The sequence below is a fragment of the Dermacentor variabilis genome, chromosome 7 (genome assembly GCF_050947875.1).
Source record: "Dermacentor variabilis isolate Ectoservices chromosome 7, ASM5094787v1, whole genome shotgun sequence".
Taxonomy (NCBI): Eukaryota; Metazoa; Arthropoda; class Arachnida; order Ixodida; family Ixodidae; genus Dermacentor; species Dermacentor variabilis.
This window is the reverse complement of record NC_134574.1, coordinates 162,495,664-162,518,826: the sequence shown is the minus strand read 5'-3', so window position 1 is coordinate 162,518,826 and position 23,163 is coordinate 162,495,664. Positions and strand designations below refer to the sequence as shown.

At 44.4% G+C, this 23,163-nt stretch overlaps 1 protein-coding gene and 1 long non-coding RNA gene across 2 annotated transcripts in view; one reads left to right on the top strand and one right to left on the bottom strand.

Annotated features, from left to right (window-relative positions):
• The window catches only part of LOC142588365 (uncharacterized), a 198,391-nt gene that overhangs the window by 104,089 nt on the left and 71,139 nt on the right, over window positions 1–23,163 (top strand). Inside the window, exon 7 of the mRNA XM_075699999.1 lies at window positions 7,289–7,477. Within this exon, the coding sequence (XP_075556114.1) occupies window positions 7,289–7,477 (189 nt within the window). The remainder of the gene's footprint in view (window positions 1–7,288; window positions 7,478–23,163) is intronic.
• Window positions 20,550–23,163, bottom strand: part of LOC142588369 (uncharacterized) — a 45,444-nt gene continuing 42,830 nt past the window's right edge. The window contains exon 4 of the long non-coding RNA XR_012829706.1: window positions 20,550–20,793. This is a non-coding gene — a long non-coding RNA (uncharacterized LOC142588369). The remainder of the gene's footprint in view (window positions 20,794–23,163) is intronic.

Sequence of the window (23,163 nt, the reverse complement as noted above, 5' to 3'; positions counted from 1 at the left end):
TGACCAAGTGATGTCTACTTATGTCGCCGCAGAATAAGACACATGTATGACAGACTCAGTTAAGTGCCAACTGGTAGTGAACCACCCGTATGTGGTGCATGTGATGAGAGGCTGGCCATTTTCAATGTCGTTCTGGTCGGTCGGAAAGCTGAAGCTTAAAAAAATAACTTTCTTGTAGCTTACCAACGGCCTATTCTTCTCCACCCTGTAGTCTTTCTTGGCGCAGGGCTGCTATCTGACAACACAGGAGTTCGACACTTCCTGCATGATGCTCGGGTATACGTTATCTGCCCAAGATATACGGAGCAGACTCTCTCACCAGAGGCTGCTTATTCGATAGTTGCGTCTTGTAGACAGCATGGTTTTACGCTCTTGCATTTAAGGGCCCTGGTGAAGCAGTAGTCTTAGTCCTGCTGGCGTTGACGCATTGTAGTATTTAATCCTTTTCTAACATGTATTTTTGTGTCATAACACACCTCTCTAGTATTTGTTAAGATACCATTACTTATATATTCTATGCAGTTACAGCTACAATACCATTGACCTTTATACAGTCGCGTTACCCCTTCCTCATTGACCACACCATCGACAACTTTATACCGTTTTTTTGTGTTCTTTAATGATTCCTGACCCTCGAGGAAAAATAATCACACGTCGTGATCATAATCATCGATAATCCCTCTGCCAAGTTTTAAGTGCTTTATATAAAAAAAGACAAGCTGAGTGCTTTTCTTTTGAGCTTGATACGTTTAGGTGGGCGTTGTGGAAACTGGGGTTTACAATGGTGATAGGATATCATTTAGTTATAATAAGGAAAGCCTTAACGAAGTAGTGAGTGTATGAAGAAGACGCCCAGCAAACCCTCGCTGTAACGAAGTTGAATGGAGGCGAGGGCGTAATTACTTCGTTATATTCATTGATTTGCTATAACGATTGTCCACGCTCTCGGTCGATTTTAGATGTCAGTAAAATTGAGGTTTTCTTGTTAGTAGCATATGTGTATGCCCATGTGGTATATAAAGAAAGCTTCGCTTTATTATGTTGCTTTGGCACCGCATGCGCAGCAGACTATCGCGACAGCAGTGTACCGCATGCACCTTCTTCCCACAAATCACGCGCTCCTTCGAGAAGGGTCTAGCTTTCTGTGTGCATTTCTGTGTGCACACGGGAGTGCGGGTGCCGGCGGCTGTTGACAAAATATTGTGTGAGGCATCCACGATTGAGTGCGTGTGTAACCACCGACTCAGCAGTGCGGCTGGTTTGCCGATTTGCTAGCTAACAGATAGAACGAAAAGCTTTAAACTGCTGACTCAGACGACTTACAAGCAGCGTCGCGTGCCCGTAATAAACCTTTATTTTTAAAGAAAAAAAAGTTTCGTGTATCCATCAAACAACAGTTCTCGTTTCGTTATGAAAATATCTTAAATGCATACGTTTTATGACAATTTTAAGGGGATTTACGAGTTCCTCGTATTAGTTTGTTATCAGTTTTCCTAAATTGGTCCCACTGACCCATGCCGGGTTGCTGGGCTGAGGCTTCTTTTCGTAGCTCCTTCTCTTCTCACTTCCTTCTCTTCGTAGTTCTCTCGTTACGCGTCTCTTTCGTTGAAGTAAATTAGGTCTATAGATTAGAAGAGATCGGCTGTGGCAATAAGTTATTACTAAGGATAGTAAAGTGAACTTTTCATTTATACCAGGCTTTAACGGAATCACCAGTAAAATGTTTTATTGCAGCTTATTGTGCAGCGATTCATGACGCAGAGTATACTTTTTAAGTCATATATCAGCCTACAAAACAAATGTGCTGGTATATCTCAACTTCTAGGTTGGAATTCTGGTATACAATTTCATTCCTGTGCATTTAATTATTTTAGGCGTCTTTTCACTCATGGTCGTCGGTGAGGCGTTGTCTAAACCATTCACTGAAGAAATAGCTTACATTAACAATGAAATATTTCATTGTAAATCTCACGTCCTTCTTTTATATAGCCAGAGAAGCAGGTGAGCCTGTCTAGCGTTCACTTTTGTCGCGTGAGCCCCAAAGCTAACCTCGATGTGCTCGCCACAGTCACATTAATTTAACTTGCTTCGGAGACAACGCATATAAGGGTCACTGCTACCGAAGAGAACGTGAGACCTGTACTTTTTTGTTATTACAGTACACTTTAGGGTAATGAAATAAAGGTTACAGTTACCTGTTATACATAAGAGCTCAAGGAGGAATTTGTAACTCTTCTGCCGGAAGGCATGTGTCCATGGATAAGCTTCTTTGCTCTGATGTGGCATTTTCACTGTACTTTGATTTTAAGGAAGTAAAATGATTTAGTGAAGTATGCGGACGGTCGGTCGTGAAAGCTCTGGCCCTGGTTAAAGTTTAGATGCTAATTTTTCTAAAAGGAATGCCATAAAGATCACGATAAACCTTTATTACTTTAGTTGTTGATAAGTATAAATAAAATGACTGTACAGCCCAGAGAACTTCTAGGTGCTGGTCGTTGCTTTGGAAAAGGTGAGCACAATTTTAGCTTGAATCGCGTTCTTGGAATCATACTTATTGCTCGTATTTAAGGACTGCTGCTTATGAATAAAGCATGCTAGACCATTTTTTCCAAGGTAGTTATGAAATAAAGTGTGAGAATGGAATACGAATTTTTTAGTCTGATAAAAATTGTAAATTTTGCAGACTTTCTGTCATACTATTTCAGCCGTCGTGGCACACGCTATCCGTAAAAAAAACTCACAAATTGCTTGAAGTTGATTTCTGGCAATCAGATGATGAACATTGACATTAATACTTGCTAGTACGACGTACCTGTAGGAGCTTAACATGACGGTGGATGGGGGAAACTAGCTAGAGGCCACCAACATTTATGGCTGGCTGGCTCGAGCATGTGCTATTGTGAGTCGTTGTTTTAGAAGTGTTTTGTCGTGCCGAGACGCAGATATGAACTCACTAGGCTGACTGTTGTAGCAACAAACAGAATAAGTTGAAGTTACAGGTGTGTGAGCATGTCTTCACTTGCTTTGTTGTGAGCGCGATATATTCTTTTTAGAATGCGATATAAGGCGCCAATGCGTATGTGTATGCCTCCGTATGAGTGGGATATGCATGCGTGTAAAAATATTCCCTTTTCTTATTATAGCGCTAGTTATTGTTAGTGCTTGTAGGCGTGCACGTGCTTGTCTACTTCTATCACTGCACCTAAACAATCATAGGCAATCAAAAACACGTGTCACTATACTCCTAGCATTAAGGTTCAAAAAGGTAAGGTTGTGCGATAAACGTAGAGGTATTCAACCAGATGTATCTGTGGAAAAGAGATTGCCTAAGGCAGGCGGGGAAAAATTGCAATGTGTTACGAGAGTATCCGTAGTGTCATTACAGTTATAGCGAACGCCATCCACAAAGGCGTGATCATGTCGCAACTTCATAGTGGGACCGGAAGAACAAGACTGTGGAGGGTTGCGCTCCAGATATTTTTACGAATTGTGCGCACCTTAACAAAGAAAACTTTAGCTATTCGAAGATCAGAGTCTTTAAGCTTCGAAGCATTTTTCAGAACAAGTTTTGTCGTGAAGTCGAATTGCTTCAGTATAACAGCGTGTGATTGGTTGTGGTTTCAATAGACAATCAATCTGGGCAATAAGGCAACATTGGCAATAAGGTACAGAAATGACGTAACCATATACGCAAGTTACGCTTGTTTGCGCATTAGAAAACCTACATGCGAAGCTTATGTTACAGCTAGAGAGCGTCTTACGGTGTAATTTTGCAATCGTGATCGCGTCTTATATTTGGTGGGACCGTTTGGTTTGAAGAAGGTGTTTGGGCACAAGGATAATGAAATTACCCACCTACTGCTGGCGCCCGAGACTGCCCTGCGACGCTTAATCTCGCCACACTCGTAAATTATCGGCGGTCCTGCGCTTGAGCTACCTAAGGAAACGGACATCTTACGCCGGGGTAAAATGAGTTCAAGAGGCCTGTCTTGTTGCGCAGCTCTTTTCATGTCATTTCTGGACACTAAGTGCCTAACGCAGGGGCGCAATACATGAGATTGACTTAAATTTCTGCAGCAGATGGCACACTTGTTGGCCTTATAACACCTGACGAGCACCACTATGGGAGCTCGCTCAAAGGCAACCACCGCTGCTCGGATGGACAAGCGTATACTTCCCAGATGCGCCTTTTAGAACACCGAAGATTTAGCTCCTATCGTGTCATGTCTGGGGGCGAGCAACTTTATCTGCGTGCGTGAAACATGCTTGGTCAAGTAATGACTTCTTTCACGTACACAATGATATCAAAATACAGCGTGTGACTCCTAACGCCGCATTGGAAAGCTAACATGTCTAACTTGGAGATGGTGGTGAGCCCACGGTGTAATTTTCCAATCGCACTCGCTTGGTATGCGAATTGGACCTTGCCTAGGTAAAACATAGTTGGCGTCAACAGACATCTTTTTGTCTTGTTTCCTGCGGCTCTTCAAGCCATTTCTGGACCTTGCGTCTTGAACGTGGGCGCGCCATAACTGAGGAAGCGTCAAATGTTTCTTCAGATATTGCCCACCTAATTGCAAGCTTTATAACTCCCGATAAGCGCGACCACTCCCGCCCAGATAGACAAACGTGCTGCCCAGCTATGCCTCACTGAGTGCCGGCCGAGAGGCTCGATTTAACTGATAATGGTGCCATCTATGCACACGAAAAATACATAATTGAGTAATGTTTTTTTCCCTCTACACAATGACGTTATAGCGATGCATGTGGTTGGTACGATCGCAAAGATGCAAGCATGATGGTATAATATGTTTTGCTTACATGATTGCAGACAACGGTCACCTTTGACTGCGTTAAAAAAATTTTCATGTAAAGAAAAAAAAAAGAGAGAAAACATTCTGAGCACATAGAGTCGTATTTCCGGCACATCAACACAATGTATTGCAAAATATAAGCGCTTAAAAACGATTACTACCGTCTTCCGGAAACGCAGGAAAGCTGGAGGGAGGAAGGGAAAGAAGGCCAAGTTAGAAATTTTGAAGTCCAGTAAGCATAACTTACAACGTTAAGAATTTTAAGTATTTTAGTTATGGTAACCACAAAATGCATTCAATACAATATTCCTGTAAAGCTGAAAAATTGTCTACTATTCTTAGCAGAATGTAGCGCTTTTAATGATAATGTAGTACATTTTAAAACTCTTCAAGGGACTTGCGGCTGAAAGGACCGTACGTGCACGGGGCATATAATCAACGCCTCAGACAAAATGAAAATTTTCGTTTGTGCACTCCTGGTCGGCCTGACTGGTGAGTATTTTAGGTAAAGCGCTTCTAAAAGGTCACACTATGTTTTAAATAAAGTGTGTTTTCTGAGCTTTTTGTATGATATAATATATATGTCAGAAAATTCGAACATCGTCACTTAGGACATGTCTTCTGTATTCAGATGACTGACTTTGTTAAGTTGCGTTAGTAAGGAAGGCGTAGTTGCTACTATGGTTCGTATTTTTTGACAGTAACCACACCATTAAAATTCCGCCGAATACAGGAATTCCCCCATCTATGGAATTGCTTACCGTGACACCCTCAGGGGCTGTTACAGCAGGATTGGTTTGTCTGTAAAGATAAAGCATACTCGTTATGGGACATGCTCGCTGTGGGCGAGCGTCGGCGTCGGCAGCGGCGTAACCAAACGAACGAGCACAGGAAAAGATCGAAGCGAACGCGGAGCGTAGCGCGGGATGAAAGGCGCGAGGAGGAAAACGGAGCGGAGGGTGCAGCGGAACCGTGAGGTGGAAAGCGGAGGAAGGTATGGAGAAAGCGTGAGAAGAAAAATGTAATGCGGCGACGATGGCTGCGAGATGGTGTCAAAGCAGCACGTATGCACACCTGGTAACAGGGTAACAGGTAACAGGAACAGGTAACAGAGTTCGAAACCAATCATTGGGCCTACTTGCGTCCCTGAGCATGTGGCAATGTTTACATACGTGCCGCTCCTCAACGAATGCCTTTCACGCCCACGTAGATCGTTGTAGATGCGGCAGTGGGTAGCTGCCGCTGTTCGAAGAAACTCTTTGACGCCGTCTTGGAGAACTGGGTATGTGCGCCACTAAGTTGCTGCCGTTGTTCAATGAACTTCTTTGACACCAACTTGGGTAACTAGGTATGTATCACTGTGAATATGGCTTATATATCTGCCATGCTAAATTATGGGATTTTACGTAATAAAACCACTTTCTGATTATGAGGCATGCCGTAGTGGAGGACTCCGAAAATTTCGACCACCTGGGGTTCTTTAAGGTGCACGTAAATCTAAGTGCGCGGATGTTTTCGCATTTCGCCCTCATCGAAATGCGGCCGCCATGGCCGGAATTCTATCCCGCGGCCTCGTGCTTAGTAGCCCAACACCATAGCCATTGAGCAACCATGGCGGGTTATCTGCCATGCTGAGCGGAATCCAACCCAGGTCGCAAGGTTTCCTCACGGACAGCAACCCGACGCCTTTGCAGGCGGCGCCACAAATGCAACGTGTATCGGACGCTTTTCAATGGACGCCTCTCACATCAACGCTTTAGCGAGCTGTGCCAGGAATGCACTGGATATGTGCCGCTGTTGAATCGACCTCTCGCCAACTTAGGTCACTGAACATGTATACCAATGAGTTTGCAGCATGCGAGGGAACAATCCTCAGCGTTCGCATGCACCGGCGCCCCACGCTTCTTGTCTCGGAGGCCACGCGCAGACTTCTCGGCAGTGCCACTAGATCGCGCAGCGGGTCCAAAAAAAGAAAGCATGGAAAATATTGATACGACTGGAACTGTTACAGGAATAGGTAACGGTACAGTTTAGATAGAGAGGTTTTGAGGAAGAGAAGAAAATTAGGGAGATGTATTGAGATGAAGTTTCTTTATTGAGATGTGTGAGATGCATTTTTCTTTATTTACATGTGTATAAAAGAACAGTTGATTACCTTGTTGCATCAGGCTACACCTTCTCAAGGGGCCAGCAAACCAAAAAGAACGAAAGCACTGAAAAGCACTGGATACAGTCAAACATCAACAATGTTGGCAAAGTTCCGAGGACGAGTAAATCAGTGCACAGAAAGGAGTAAAAGGACCTAAAGGACATCATCATGCAGACTGAAGTTGAATTATTTTATACTTTTTCTATGGGTACCTAAACACGGCGGCTTGCAGTATTCCTGTTTCATCATACCTTACGCACTTATAGGGAATTAGGTTGTCTACCCAAATTAAAGAACGCTCATGTGTTTCGATAACCTTTTTCAGCCGCGGACATAACTAACTGCAAGGCAAAAGCACCACATGCAAGGAAAGCTTGCAAGGCCAACGATGTATCGACTGTGGGCTTTTATGGTTATAACCCAGCGAAAAATAAATGCATGGAGTACCCGCATTGCAGTTTCATTACCGGAGATCCATTTTCTTCACGGGAAAAATGCTATCAGACGTGTAATGGTAAGCTATTGCCAGCTTTGGTTCTTTGAAGTTCCAAAATTATGCATGAACGCACACATTTTGAAAGATGGCTAAGACAAGACCGTTATGCAAGTTATCCGTAATTTGGTGATACCTTCTTGAGGTTCCCTTTTTCTACTGTAGTAATATGTGCAGCGTTGAAGTGATTTTTCGCACTAGTTGATGCGTGAACATAGACGAATATCATCTGTACGCTCACTTATGTGGGCTAGCTTGCGCATGCTGCTTGTTCAAGTCCATCAGGTAGTTAGAACTCCGTTTGAAATAAGTTAAGATTTCCTGTCTATATTTTGGTGAGCGAAGATCTTTCGTATTCCAAAAGTAGCAGCAAAAATCTCAGTCTTCTGGAAGCCATCAGGCGGAAACTTTTGAAAGCTGAATGCGAGAAATTTCAGCGACAGTGAAAGAGACGTGCGTTTTTTTACGCGTGCTTTATTGAGATAGTTGATCAATACAGGCAAACAGTTTACTCCATCATTGAATGTGAGCATTTCTACACTTGCGCAGTGGCTTTTCACTACTTTCATCAAATTGTAAATGTGGCATCAATATTTCAACTCAAAACTACTTCTTAATTCTAGATTGCGAGACGATCCAAACAAACACGCCAGTTAGTTTGCTACAATTTTTTATGGTCACTAAAGCTCTCCTCCCACGTTTTTCCCTTCAAATAATTAGTAAACTACTTCTCCCCGCGAGAAAAGAATCTAGAAAGGCAGAAAAAATTTTAAAGCAGGTGGCTAGTACCAGAATTGTCGTTAGGAGATGCGAGGCCTAATACCAAGGATGATAGTTGCAAACGAGGGAATACAGAGACGCATAGGCTGGCCGTCCTTCATAGTGCGTGAGGTGATGAGAAAAATATGATTCGAGAAAAGGCTGAGAAATAGGAAGGAAAGTAGACGCGCAGCTAATGTTTTGGACGCTTGTATTTTAGCATGCCTCCCCACAGTCTAGAAATATATTATGATACTAATGATAAATATCGCGTTAATGGAGTGGACAGTGCTGCTTAAGAGGGCGTTCAGCGTAAAACCCGATATTGTAAACCAATATAGTGAACAGCGTATTAGAGGAGAAGCCAGCTATGAAATTCTATCGAGCAGCAAAGTAGCAGATGAAAAGAGAAGTTTTCGGCTACTTCAAAGGGCGGTGAACTGGTCTTCAAAATCACGTAACGGTTGCTGAGGACATGGTTCTATGCGAGAGAATTCAGCACTAAATACCATACCTGCGTAACGTCTGGAACAACAAAAGACTCACACGAAGTGTTAGATTTAACAATAATTGTGGGAAGTTGAATATATCTTCTGTGGAGAATAGTGAAACGTCAATGAGTATCGGCGGCGTAAAGGACTGCAAACGCAGATTGATGAAGCAATATATGAGGGTAATATCTTAAAAATATCTATAGTTTAACTCGAACCGCGGACAACCATTAAGGGTCGGTAATAAACGCAGGAAGAAAGCAAAAAATAAATAAAACATAGTGGAAGCATGGTGCTTCAGAAAGGAAGTCATGAAATTCGATCCATAAATGAGACATTTGGGAAAGCACTGGCCTATATTTGATCTAAGCTAGCAATGTGACAATGCTCAATACTTTGATTGCGAGTAGCATCTTCCTTCGCATGACAATGTTGTATTCTTTAATTTGTTCGGTGCTTTTAAATATTTATATAAACAATGAATGTGGTGAGATAATGTGTGTTTCCCAGCGTACCTGCTACGAAAAGCGAACGGATCTCTTCAACTGGCCAGTTGACGTACCCACTGTAAGCCGTGCTATACGCGAAATACTTCGCCATTTATGGTACGTCGTTGGAGCGGAGTGTTACATTTCGCAGAAGATGTTGCTGTAGGCTTCCTGCATCATCTCTTCCCCGCAGGGGCGTCTGCGTCAGCAGGCGTTTGGTGTGTTGCGACACCACGTACCCGAGCACACGAGGGTTGGACCCTCCCGCGTGTAGCCGTGCGCGGCTTAGCCGTGTCCGGGGAAAGGGGGATCCTGGAGGTTGAGCCGATGCCGGGTGTTAGGACCTTTAAGGCCCTCCGGCGGAGGCAACACACCTCTTTGGCCTCTGCTTCACGTAGACGGCACCCCCGGACTGACCCACCCGGGGGAAATCGGTAGTTGCCTTTTCCTGTCTCTCGCTCTCCCTCCAACCTTCGTCTTTTTCTTACTTTCCATCTTTCCTGTCTTCTCCTATCTTCCTCTCACTTCCAATTTTCCAGGCAGCAAGGGTTAACCTTGTGTGAATAACCAACCTAGGTTATCTCATATTTGGTTATAGTGATAACGTACAGCTGGCGTTTGCAGGACCTGTTCTTACAGTCCCTGTAGCGTCCCCTTGTAGGACTCCCCGGTGGGTGGCTGGCGTTATTGCCGAAAATTCAATCCCTTTATGGCAACCTCTTTCCCTCCGCTTCCTGATCGCCCTCAGAAAAGAGGGCGCACCGATGATGTATTCCAGTTTTTTGGTCGGCAAAAAGAATCCTTCCCTCGTTTTCACGTGATCCACTCTGAAAAACGAGCTAAACCAGTGCGAACTATCTCACCATTCCTTGTTTCTAAGACATTGACTGAAGTCTTTGGTCCAGGTTATAAGGCGTCGAGGATGGCAAGCGGTGATCTCCTCTTGGAGCTGCGCGATCAGAAACAATATGAGAAATTGACAAAACTAGTGTCGTTTGGGGAAACCCAAGTAATTGCAACCCCGCACCGTACGATGAACACCAGCCGCGGTGTTGTCTCGGACGATGACTTGCTGGAGCTCACTGAGGATGAACTCTTGGAGGGCTTCAGTGACCAGAATGTTATCAATGTTAAAAGAATTAAGATCAGGCGTGACAGCAAAGAAATCAAGACAAAACACCTTATATTGACTTTCGGCTCAAGTAATCTGCCCGAGTCTGTAGAGGCCGGGTACATCAAGCTTCGTGTTAGGCCATATGTGCCAAACCCCCTGAGATGCTTCAAATGCCAACGTTTCGGCCACAGCTCGCAGAGCTGCCGAGGCCGCCAAACCTGTGCGAAATGCAGTGCCCACGAACACACCTCTGAAGCTTGTGAGAACTCTCTCCACTGCGTGAACTGTGATGGGGAACATGCCGCGTACTCGCGGTCCTGTCCATCATGGAAAAAAGAAAAAGAAATAGTTACAATCAAGGTTAAAGAAAACATATCTTTCAAAGAGGCACGCAGGCGGGTTTCATACCTGCCCAAGAAAAGCTTTGCCGATGTGACGCGTCAGGGGGCAGCGACACAAAGGCTTCCGGCGGCTGTCCGACCCACAGTCAGTGAGTCGCCAGTCGCCCCCGCGGCTGTTGCAGCTAGCGCTGCTCCGCCAACCGAGGAGAAGGGACCATCGACCCCGAAGGTAGGCGCAGCCGAGGCTGCCTCAACCTCCCAGGTCCCATCCAGCGCTGGCAACAGCCGGCGCAGGCAAATCCCCCAGGGAGCCCCATCGACCTCCGGGCTGGTGGGCGCAGGGGTCTTGCCCTCCAAGGCGGGACTCTCCCTGGTGACTTCTCGCTCGCAAGAGCACGTGTCCGGCGCCTCACAAGAGGCAATGGACACTACACCTATCCTCAAGGCGCATCAAGCGCCTAAGGAGCGGCGAGGCTCCCTCGAACGCTCCAAAAAGGCCAGAACTCCCGTTACAGGGCCTCGAAAGAGCTCTGTAACCTAAGACATCACCACCGTTTCCATACACACAGCACTTATTTACTTCCAATATGGATACACCAATAATCCAATGGAACGTCAGAGGTCTTCTTAGGAACCTTGATGACGTACAAGAACTTATCCAAAAACACAATCCAAAAGTGCTGTGCCTACAGGAAACACACTTAAAACCACAACATACAAACTTTCTCCGACCATATGTCAAGTTTCGCAAAGATCGCGATGACGCTGTCGTATCATCAGGCGGTGTTGCCATTTTGATTCATAAAAGTATTTCCTGTCAGCTTTTACAGCTACAAACGCCCCTTGAAGCAGTGGCGGTTCGAGCTGTTCTTCTAAATAAACTCGTCACCATTTGCTCGCTTTACGTACCCCCACACTACAAATTAAACAAACATGAATTTCAGTCATTTATAGACGAATTGCCAGAACCCTATGTTGTTCTTGGCGATTTCAATGCACACAGCTCCCTGTGGGGCGACACTCGTACAGACGCTCGAGGTCGTCTTGTTGAACAGTTCCTTTTTTCTTCAGGTGCGTGCTTGCTGAATAAGAAGGAACCCACGTATTACTCCCTAGCAAACAGAACCTTTTCTTCAATAGATCTTAGCATAGTTTCCCCATCCATACTTCTCGAACTTGAATGGGAAGTTACGAACAATCCTTACGGGAGCGACCACTTCCCTATACTGATAAGAACATCTAAAGAAAACGAATATCCTCTACAAGCTCCTAGGTTGAAGATAGACACAGCTGACTGGGAGAAATTTCGAACTCTCACTAACATCTTATGGGCCGACATGTCTTCTTTAGAAATTGATGCTGCTGTGGAGTATCTTACATCATTCATAATAGATGCCGCATCAAAATGCATATCCGAAGTGAGTGGTCTGGCATGCAAGCGACGTGTACCGTGGTGGAATAGTGAATGTAGGATCGCCCGTAAGAATCAGAACAAGGCGTGGGATTGCTACGCGCTTCTCCCACAGCAGAGAATCTTATGAACTTTAAAAAAGTAAAGTCCCAAGGCAGGCGAACCCGCCGACAGGCCAAAAGAGAAAGTTGGCACAAGTTTTTATCCAGTATTAACTCGTTCAGAGATGAGGCCAAAGCCTGGAACAGGGTGAATAGGATTAGAGGGCGCCAAACATATTCACTCCCTCTGGTAAACACACAGGGCGATACACTGCAAGACCAGGCAGACTCACTTGGGGAGTATTTTGAGAACGTGTCAAGTTCAGCAAATTATTCACAATCCTTCCTCAAATACAAACAAATAGAAGAACGTAAGCCACTCATCAGAAAATGTCGCCAGAATGAACCGTACAACTGCCCTTTTAATGCTGCCGAGTTGAGAGCTGCTTTGAGCGCATGCAAGAGTTCCGCACCAGGATCTGATAGAATCATGTATGAAATGCTCAAAAACTTACACAATGACACGCAACTTACACTACTCACACTTTTCAACACCATCTGGGATACAGGGTACCTTCCAACCGCGTGGAAGGAAGCCATTGTGGTCCCTGTTTTGAAACAAGGCAAAGACCCTTCCTCAGTGGCAAGTTACCGCCCGATAGCACTCACAAGTTGCATTTGTAAGGTGTTTGAAAAAATGATAAATCGCCGACTCATTCATTTCCTTGAACAGAGCAAAATGCTTGATCCTTATCAATGCGGCTTCCGAGAAGGGCGCTCCACAACTGACCATCTTGTACGTGTAGAAGCAAATATCCGGGACGCATTTGTACACAAGCAGTTTTTCTTATCCATATTCCTCGACATGGAGAAGGCCTATGACACAACGTGGCGCTACGGCATCTTGAGAGACTTGTCAGAAATGGGCATTCATGGCAATATGCTGAACATAATAAAAAGCTACTTGTCCAATCGTACATTCCGGGTAAAAATCGGCAATATACTGTCACGTCCTTTCATACAAGAAACTGGTGTACCCCAGGGAGGCGTGCTTAGCTGCACGCTCTTTATCGTGAAGATGAACACGCTTCGTGCTTCATTACCGCCGGCCATTTTCTATTCTGTCTATGTGGACGACATTCAAATAGCTTTTAAGTCCTGTAACCTCGCAGTGTGCGAGAGACAGGTACAGCATGGCTTGAACAAAGTATCAAAATGGGCAGAGAAAAATGGATTTAAAATCAATCCTAACAAAAGTTCTGTTGTTCTTTTTACACGAAAGAGAGGCCTGATCCCGGATCCTTGCTTAGAACTGTGTGGACACCAAATACCTGTAAACAAAGAGCACAAATTCCTAGGTATTATACTTGACGATAGACTCACTTTCATTCCACACATTAAATATCTGAAAGAAAAATGTTTTAAAACAATGAACCTAATGAAACTTCTATCTAAGACTACGTGTGGTAGTGACAGAAAGTGTCTAATGAATATCTACAAGAGCCTAATTCGGTCACGATTGGATTATGGTGCCGTAGTGTACAACTCTGCCGCCCCGAGCGCGCTAAGGATGCTGGATCCTGTCCACCATCTGGGCATCCGCTTAGCAACTGGCGCTTTCAGAACAAGCCCGATCGAAAGCTTATATGTCGAATCGAATGAGTGGCCGCTCCACTTGCAGAGATCATACATCAGCTTTACGTATTTCCTTAAAGTGCACTCTAATCCTGAACATCCATGTTTCAATACTGTCACTGATATGACGTGTGCTATACAGTTTTCCGAAACCGTCCGTCTATAAGACAGCCTTTCACTCTGAGTGTGAAGGAGCTTAGCGATGATATGCATGTCCTTCTCCTGGAGCACCGCTTAATGCCCCCAACCAAGCTATTACCTCCTTGGGACTGGCAGGTCACAGAATGTGACGTATCCTTTCTAAAAGTTTCAAAGCATGCTCCAGACGTAGAAATTCGAATGCATTTCCTAGAACTTCAGTACAAGCACTCATGCACAGAGTTCTACACAGACGCTTCCAAGTCACATGCCGGAGTATCCTATGCAGCCGTCGGTCCTTCTTTTTCGGAATCGGATGTACTACATCCAGAAACAAGTATCTTTACAGCGGAGGCCTACGCTGTATGGTCGGCTGTAAAGCATATAAAGAAATCAAAACTCCAAAAAGCCGTTATATATACAGACTCCCTAAGTGTGGTGAAGGCCTTAATGTCACCCTACAAACATAAAAATCCTGTACTTACTGAGGTCTATTCCGACATGTGCAAAGCTTATCTCTCTAACCAGCAAATCATCATATGCTGGGTACCCGGCTACAGGGGAATCGAAGGAAACGTTTTGGCAGACCAGATGGCTACGTCAATTGCACTCCCTGCTGTTAATAATACTGCTTTGGTGCCTCTTACAGATCTGAAACCTTACATACGAAAGAAACTGCGAAACCACTGGCAACGCATGTGGGACGCAGAAATAAATAATAAACTGCACGTTATAAAGCCACAGTTAGGTTTTTGGCCCTCCCCAACAAAATCTCGGCGAACAGATGTCCTATTCTGTCGCCTCAGAATAGGACACACATTTGGCACCCATAATTATCTGCTTACCGGAAGTGAACCCCCAATCTGTGGTAGATGCGGCGAGTGGCTTACCGTCCTCCACGTGCTCCTGGAGTGCCGGGAAGCCGAAACGGAGAGAAAGAAACATTTTCCGCTTGCTTACCAACATTACATCCCTCTACACCCGGCTATGTTTCTTGGTAAGGAACCGCTTTTTGACCCCAAGGCAATCCTCAACTTTTTAAATGACGTTGTCCTACATGTAATAAGACCATTAAACTCGTAGCGCATCCTCTTTCCAGAGGATGCCGCTGTGATAAATTTTTTATATAGCACATGCCTCTAGGCCCTTGTGTCTCAAGGGCTCTAACGAGGCAGTGGTGCTCCAGTGAATTTTAGAATCTTATATATTTTCTATTTTGCATCATTCTTCTACGATGGATTTTAATGTTCATAGTATCCGTCATTAGTCATCGCCATAATTTTATAGCACTCAGATTTTACGCACTTTACAGCGACTATTTTTAGGCCACTTTACAGCCAAGTCACATCTTCCATAATACATCGTTACCACTACCACTTGTCATGGCGCTCTTTGGCCAAACCTGGCCCTTGCGCCATAAAACACTACACATCATCATCATCATCATGGATCATCTCTTCAAAAAAGAAACAAGAATTCCCGCATAAACCATCACGCGGTGACGGCCAATGCTAATGCGACTAGCATTCAAGGAATGTGTATTGACGGACCGCTTTGCCGCTGCCGAAATGTGTCATGTATGTGGCGTGCTCTGCAGCCAAGCTCCCCTGTCGCCGTTTTTTCTGGGCACGCTGCGCCATTTAGCAGGGCTGCCGATAAGTTCTCATGTGGCGCGTGTTTGAAAGTATATTGAGCCAATCTTGTCTTTATTAAATGACGCGGGTTCGATTCCGCCCAACACCAGATAAACTTTAAGGTAGCACCGTACTCTATACATTGGACCACGGACTATGCAGTGACCAATGCTGATGCCAGAGAGGTTACATGTTGACAAACATGCAGTCAAGCATACTTCAACTTGGTTGAAATTGTCATTGAAAGCCTAATCGCATTAGCCGAAGTCACCTGCATGACGACCGTTGCGTGACGCTTGTTCAAAAAGTGCGTTGATTTGTTCGAATTTGTGTTTGGATGGATGATGCCTGGTTATCAGTAGTGCACGAAGAGAAGCTGGCTATGTTGAATGCCTCGTGACGGAATGCCTTAGCAAGCGAAGTGTAGGCTAGCTTTGAAGAATTCTATGCAGAATAACCAAGTCATTTGGCATAGTTTAGCAAAGAACAGATTCTTACATTTCGTACCATCACGTAGTGTGGCGCAATGGTATATTTATCCTTCTCCATGTGCATCTGGACATCGGTAAAAGGGAATCATAACGCCGTTTTTTCAGGCTTTCCGTCTTGTGCTGCTTAATTATACAGGGTGTCCCAACTATCATGCACCATGATTTTAAAATATGCAATTGCCTCGTAGCTGGATAGAACCCAGGTAATATTGTTTACAGTCGCTTGGAGATAGATTATTATTTTTTTGCATTCCGCCTAACTACATACTTTGTCTTAATTAATGAATAACCTTCTCAAATATTATAATTTGATTAAAAGTGTCAATTAGAAAATTGTAGAGCAACATGAAAAACACCCGCTCAATACGTGCTACACAAATATGTTTTCCCGGGCGTGAAAGAAGCCTGCGAATACATACAACATTGCCGCGCGATTGGCCGCCTTAGGCACTTTACGTGTATTCGTGTATTTTGCTTGTGCGCGCGTGGCACCATGCTTGTTAATTTAGTTAGTATGCATATCTTTACAAGTTTATACGACCAATAGACTACTATCCTTACATCAGATAGCTAGCTGCCCGCTAATTTGCTATAGCAATCGATGCTTCGCAGCTGCGACTTTTTTTCTCGAAGGTTTTGAATCCCTCCTCTCGGCGGAAGTTCCCTATAGTAATCAGTAGCAGTCAGTAACTCCATACTTAGCTGTGCTGAGCTTCAGCAGACATTAGTACCGCGGTACTACTCCAGCATCTGTGTGCCAGTACTATCGCGCCAAGAGCAGCATAGTGATCCAGCAGCCGTCATTGCAACTAGGCGCCATGTTTTAAGGCACTCATTCCAAGATAGTGTCTGCGTGACTCTTGCCGGCCTAGCTTATACAAGAGAGAATCCCCTAGTTATTGTAGTGGGCCACCTATCTGCCACTGACAGTGTCGCTCGATTGTTGTCACTTGATCAGTACACGCACGTGGACTATCCACACTTTTTGAACTTTGTGAATGTCTCAGCGCACTATTACCCGACTTTCGTTTTTTACTTTGGAATAAAACCTAACTTAGATTTAAATGTTCGTTGAAATTTTCCAAGTATCAAATTTACTGGGTTGACGAATGCAATTCCGCCACTAGAATGGAAACAACCATGCAAGATTTTTGGAGGGATTAGACTCATAAAAAACTTCGTATTAGCAGGGTTGTTTTATTAGGAAGAAGACGGAGACTCAAGGCGTTCTTGCTTTTGGCCAGTAATTATACTGGGCGTCACAATGCGGTTTTTTTTTTGCTTAAGCGTCGCGCACCAACTGATGGGCTCAATATCGAATATTTTTTGCAACATGGAAGGTAGTTTAGAAAAGGGTAAATGCTCTTCTCACGAATAATACCTATTTGAACTAAAACGTGCAAAGCCGCGACAATGGTAGAAATAATATAACACTCGAACTATCTTTCAGAAACCCACCCATGCCTGGACACCTCGTATTCAGAGTACCATGATGTCTATCCTTCTGGGGTGACGCCAACTACTTACCATTATTATGACCCAAGAACAGATGTCTGCGTAGAAATAGACACTTACGGACTCATTTCTTCAGACTTTTGGCCAAATAATAACGTATTTAAAACTTACGCAAAATGCAAAAGAGAATGTGCACCAACATACAAGAAAAAAATTAGGCGTCACTGAATGAGACATAGTTTCGCTTTACGTACGAGCAGGCGAGCTTCCTACGGCGAAGCTTTTATTAATGAGGAACATGATCGCATTGTTTACCAATATGCCTTAGAAAATAAACTAAAAAAACTCACTGTTGGCTGTGGTTCTTTCTGCCAGAACATGTAAAAAGCTATGGGAATTTCCTTAAACGAAGCCCTCACAAGCGTTCGCGGAAAATGTTGTGGTTGTTTAGCGACAACTTGGAAGTACAGTAGAATCTCGGTAAACCGGAATCGCTTGCACAGAAATGCAACATCAAAGCTACGACATTCTTTAAATTGGTTGACTTACTTAAGATTTCTCCCAACTAAAATGTTAAACGTTAATTTGAATCCGAACCAAAATTTTCAGAACTCTCTGTAAACATAACTAGAGAAGAAAGCTCTATAGGTTTTTATTCAAAATAAGGCAGAATCTTAAATACATACTTCGCGATTCATGTATAGTATCGATAATGCCATCCTTCAGAAGGGGAGGCAACTGCTCAAGCAGGCAAACATTTCGGAGATCTTTGATGCATAGCATATCAGACCTGGACTACTTCTTGGCACTGCCACTCGCTTCATAAAGGACCAAAATTAGGACAACCAAAATTCTTGTTGCCACTCAATATCACTGCATGCTAAAAAAAAAGAAAGAAAAGAGGCACTGAATTCGTCAAATACCCCTCGACCCACAAAAAAAAAACATCATGAAGAAACTGGCGTGGAAAGCCGCGTCACAAAAACCAAGAGAGACGATTTTACTATCGCGTCGCGCGGTACAACGACTCTGACGTCTTGAACGTGTCTAAAACCATATTAAATTTACACCCTGTCACACAGGCACTTTGGAGAGCTGTCGAGTCCAATCCGAATAAGGTACTTCTACACAGGCGCTTTTATATGGGCGCTTCCGACCATGATTTCGCATGACCAGGATCCTGTAGATCGCGATCGGAGGCTGCCGTCTGTAATGCTGAGTGAGCTCAGCCAACTTTATAGGGTTTGTTGGACCATGAAGCAGCTACGAATCTTGAACGCCACCAAAAAATTTTATCCCTACGGAGCTGATCGCGATCGAAAGGGCCCGTGGGTCACTAGTATTAAAGAGCGACCGACAGACAAAGTGATTCAAACCACCGCTGCCCTCCTCTCAGAACAGAACTCGCGAATTGAAGATGCCACACAGTACGGTGGGCACTCTTTCCAGAAATGGGCTGCCTAACCTTATGCTTGCGCCGAAGCACTCAACTGCTTGCAACTTGCTACTTCAGAAATGTTGTCGATCAAGCACCGGCTGTCATACAAACAAGAGAAAGCACAATCTGCATCGCACGCGCAAATGAAACGGCGCTCAATTCGTAGCTCAAGGCACGTCGAGGTAGAGCTGCAGCGATAATCTCGTCGTCACGATCAAACTCTCATGACTCAGCTACAAGGTGAAGCAACAACGCTGCCGCGAATAATAACAAGCGTTAAATAAAACAAAAACCTTGCGGACTCTGCTGTGGACGGCGGTTACCGATGCCTTCTTGCGTTTCTTTTCATACAGTTTACACTGGAAACTGTAGAACTTGACAAGCGACTGCAGGCTCCAAGTGTGTTTCTCTCTTGTGGCAGGGGAAATTTCGACTAGAGGAGCAATTTTGCAAATATCGTGGACATCGCGAGTGCCTCACGGGGCCGGCGACCTTATACATGGTGACGCCGCTCTCCGCCAGGGGAAGGAATGTCGCTGGCGTCTCTCGGCAGACTTAAGGTTGGGAGCCCTATCGGCCTCCCGTGCCGCCGGCGCGTCCTATCATGCAATCCTCTTTGGCCGGGGCAGCAGCGCCACTGCAGGTTGAAAGTTGGGCGTGTTAGTGATTCAAGATGTGAAGAAGACAAGATGAAGAGGACTATATGTACACAGCACCGACTTTCATCAAAATCTAGTAGCTTAAGCTACAGGTAGACGGGTAGGTAGGTAGATGGGTAGACGGCTGTAGATAGACCAATGGGTGGCTTCGTAGTGTGGCTGGTATTTCGAAGTAGCGTCTCGGTGGGAATATTTGTCGCCATTGCTACGATGGGCGGCGGCAACGTTGCGCCAATAGCGAACGGGACAGTGACACCATGTAGGAGAGTGGACGTTTATTCCTCACTCGTAGATATAAACAGAAGGCAAATGGGTAAGGGTGGGGGTGATAGGTAATGAACACAAGGCGCAGATGTGCACTTAGGGCAGGTGGGCCCGCACGCGCCGGTAGATCATGTTTAGAATGATTATACGTTTAACGTACTTACGACTTTTCGCCTTCATTGATCTCTTGTTCATCTGATACAATCTGCCTCCCCATATATCCCAAGCGCACTATTTATTGATAGCCATAAACAGTCCCCATTTATATTCAGCTCTCGTGGCCGCCGACATTCCTCCTATTTAGACGGCTTTTATGTGTGCACTAGTTCTAGCTTTTTCTGCGTGTGGTCGCCCATTGCTAGGTAACGGTGTTGTGAAATGGGCAGCCTTCGTCGATGACATCGCATTATATTAAGAAAATGTCTGCAGCTTATCCTAAAGCCTTCGTCTTTTCATCGAGTGTGGTATTGTTTTGGGCGCCGCAAGATGTTTTTTTTTTTTCAAAATGTTGTTTCGTCATTCGATCCGTATAGTGTCGCATTAAAACTTAATTCTTTAGTCAAGTATGGTGAAAAGACTTTTTGTGCCTGCAGAAAAGCCTGTGACGATCATCATCATCATCATTAATCCGCCACAACGCTGCTGCATAAAATTCCTTGGTATGTTTTCAACGTATGGTTGACTCCGTAGAATCTTGCATTGCCTGTATAGATTTTTTAAGGTGTTACGCAACCATCTTAAATGTAATTTATTTCGTGTACTTTACATAACACAGTTATCCGTTCACGACTACAAAAGTGGCTGGCATGCACGCATTCATACATTCTTCTTTTGTTTTAAATCGATTTTCTTCCGTGCTGGTTCCTATTATCCAACTTATTTTTCTCTTCATGCAGTTGTTCTTGTTGGCATCAAAATAATAGGATGTGAAAGTCTTGAACCAATAACGATCCGGTTTCTTTAAGCACCTTGAGGTAGCTGAAAAACAGTATAGAGTGAAGCATATATAGCTGGTATCGTTTTAATTATAGGCAGAATTATTTACATTTGATTTACATTTGTAAGAAGCAATGTTCTGTGTGATGGAACCCATTCGGTACTTTAGTTGCGATAAAGGTTAGGTTGCACTGCCTTCAAATGCATTATCTAGCTAAATCACTGAACATGGACTGGTCTGAAAAAATCAAAATCTAATTGTTAGCCCTGGGTTACATACAGAAACCTTGACCAAGAATTTACAGAAGAAGGAACTCAGTCTTGCGTTACATCCTGGAAAACCAACGCAAATTCCAGGAAGGCGAAAATAAAAAAAGAGGCCTCGGCAGCCGGCGTTCTAATGCTGTGTCATTGCAAAAAAAGTTATTGGCTCTTACTGTGCCAGCTTTTGGCCCCTCTCGTACACTATCGTCGCTGTCTCTGCGGTCGTGCTGAGCCCTGACTACTGTGCTGGCTCCATTGAACGCACAACCATATACAATTCAGTAGCAGCAACTATAAATATGAAGTTCACATTCAAGTGATACTCTACTATCTGAAAGTCTCCCGTAAACGTGTGCAAATCCTTTCGCCGTGCACAAAAACATTTTCAGCAACTGGCATGATGACTCGTGCTTGCTGCGGATTTTCTTCGTGCGAACCAATTTTCAAGCTGACACCAAGCTGCCACAGCAGAGAAGTGCGTTAAGAGTGCGCCGACACAAGACCACAGTGAACAATAATGATCATTTATAAATTGCACTAGTGCAAGGGCGAGGTATGGCTAAGAAGTGCCTAGCTGGTGATCATGAGTTTTCAACAAAGCAAGATATGCGAAGGAAAAATTTAACATGGCTTTATAGAGGCCTAAACATTATACACCGGAAGGGGCGTAAACTATACAGGGTGCCTCAGCTATATAACTTTAGCTAGAGTTTAAACATATGAAAATGCCACGTAGCTCGACAGAACAAAAGTAGCGTTTGCCGTCGCTTGGAGCTACCCAAAATATTTCTTTTTTATTCCGTCTAATTAGCTAATTAGTCTTAATAAACTATTCAACTTCTCAAATAATATAATGCGAAAAAAGTCTCAATGAGAAAATTGTCGAGCCACATGAAAAACTGCCTACGCAGCTTTCTGTTAAATGCGTGCTACGTAAAAGTTTTTCGAGCGTGAAAGAGGCCCCTAATGCACGCAAATTTCCGCGCTACTGGCCGCTCGAGGCACAAATAGAAGAAAGGAAACTGAGGGTCCGATTTTTATTATTCATAAGAAGCAAAGAATGACATCAAAGACAGCATAGGGGAAATTGTATATATGTATTAATTGAATTAAAGAAAATGATAAATTAATGGAAATGAAAGCGGATGAAAGCAGAACTGGCCGCAGGTGGGGCACGAACTCAAGTCTTCGCATAGGCGTGCGAAATTGTGCTTGGTGTAGTTAGGTTGCCTTTTTACGAAATTACTATATATATATATATATATATATATATATATATATATATATATATATATATATATATATATATATATGTTGTCAACAGGCGTTATAGTTCAATGGATAAAACTCTCAGATAGCAGAGCACTGCAGCGAGAGGACACAGAGCTTCGGCAACACAGGCACAAGGCTCCCAACCACTTGTCGTCGTCGTCTTTCTCGAAGCAGTGCCTGCTGCTCGTTCTTCTCCAGTATAATTGCCTCCCCGGAGAAAAAAATCCGTCTCGGCGACCTACGGACAAGATAGCACAGGTGGATTAAAGTACGGCTTGAGCCGCTGAACGTGCACGATTTCGCGCCCTCGGCGGCGCTTATCGGAAGGCGGTTCAAGGGGTTCTACCAAATAGTTCACAGGAGACGTTTGACTGACGACACGGTAGGGACCCTGATACTTGGACACAAGCTTGGGTGAAAGTCCAGGGCTGGTAGTCGGAACCCAAAGCCAGACTAGTGAGTCAGAGGCATAGGGTGCCGGAGAAGAGGGAATATCCCGAAGGTGCTTCTGTCGCTGCTGATCTGCCGAAGTAAATCTGCGGGCGAGCTTTCGGCACTTTTCCGCGGGTGCAGCAGCCTAGGAGAGGGTAGTAGCCTCCGTTGTGTCAGGTCCATATGGAAGGATGCTGTCCATTGTGCAGGAAGGCTCGCGTCCGTAAAGAAAGAACGGGGAAAGTCCTGTAGTGGTCTGTGTGGTGGTATTATAAGCGTACGTCACGAAGAGTAGAATTCGGTCCCAATCGGTTTCGTCAGATGCGACGTACATGGCTAACATATCGCCAAGAGTGCGGTTAAAGCGCTAAGTCATGCCATTAGATTGCGGGTGGTATGCAGTCGTGGTGCGGTGAATTACGTTGCATTCCTTGAGCAAGGCTT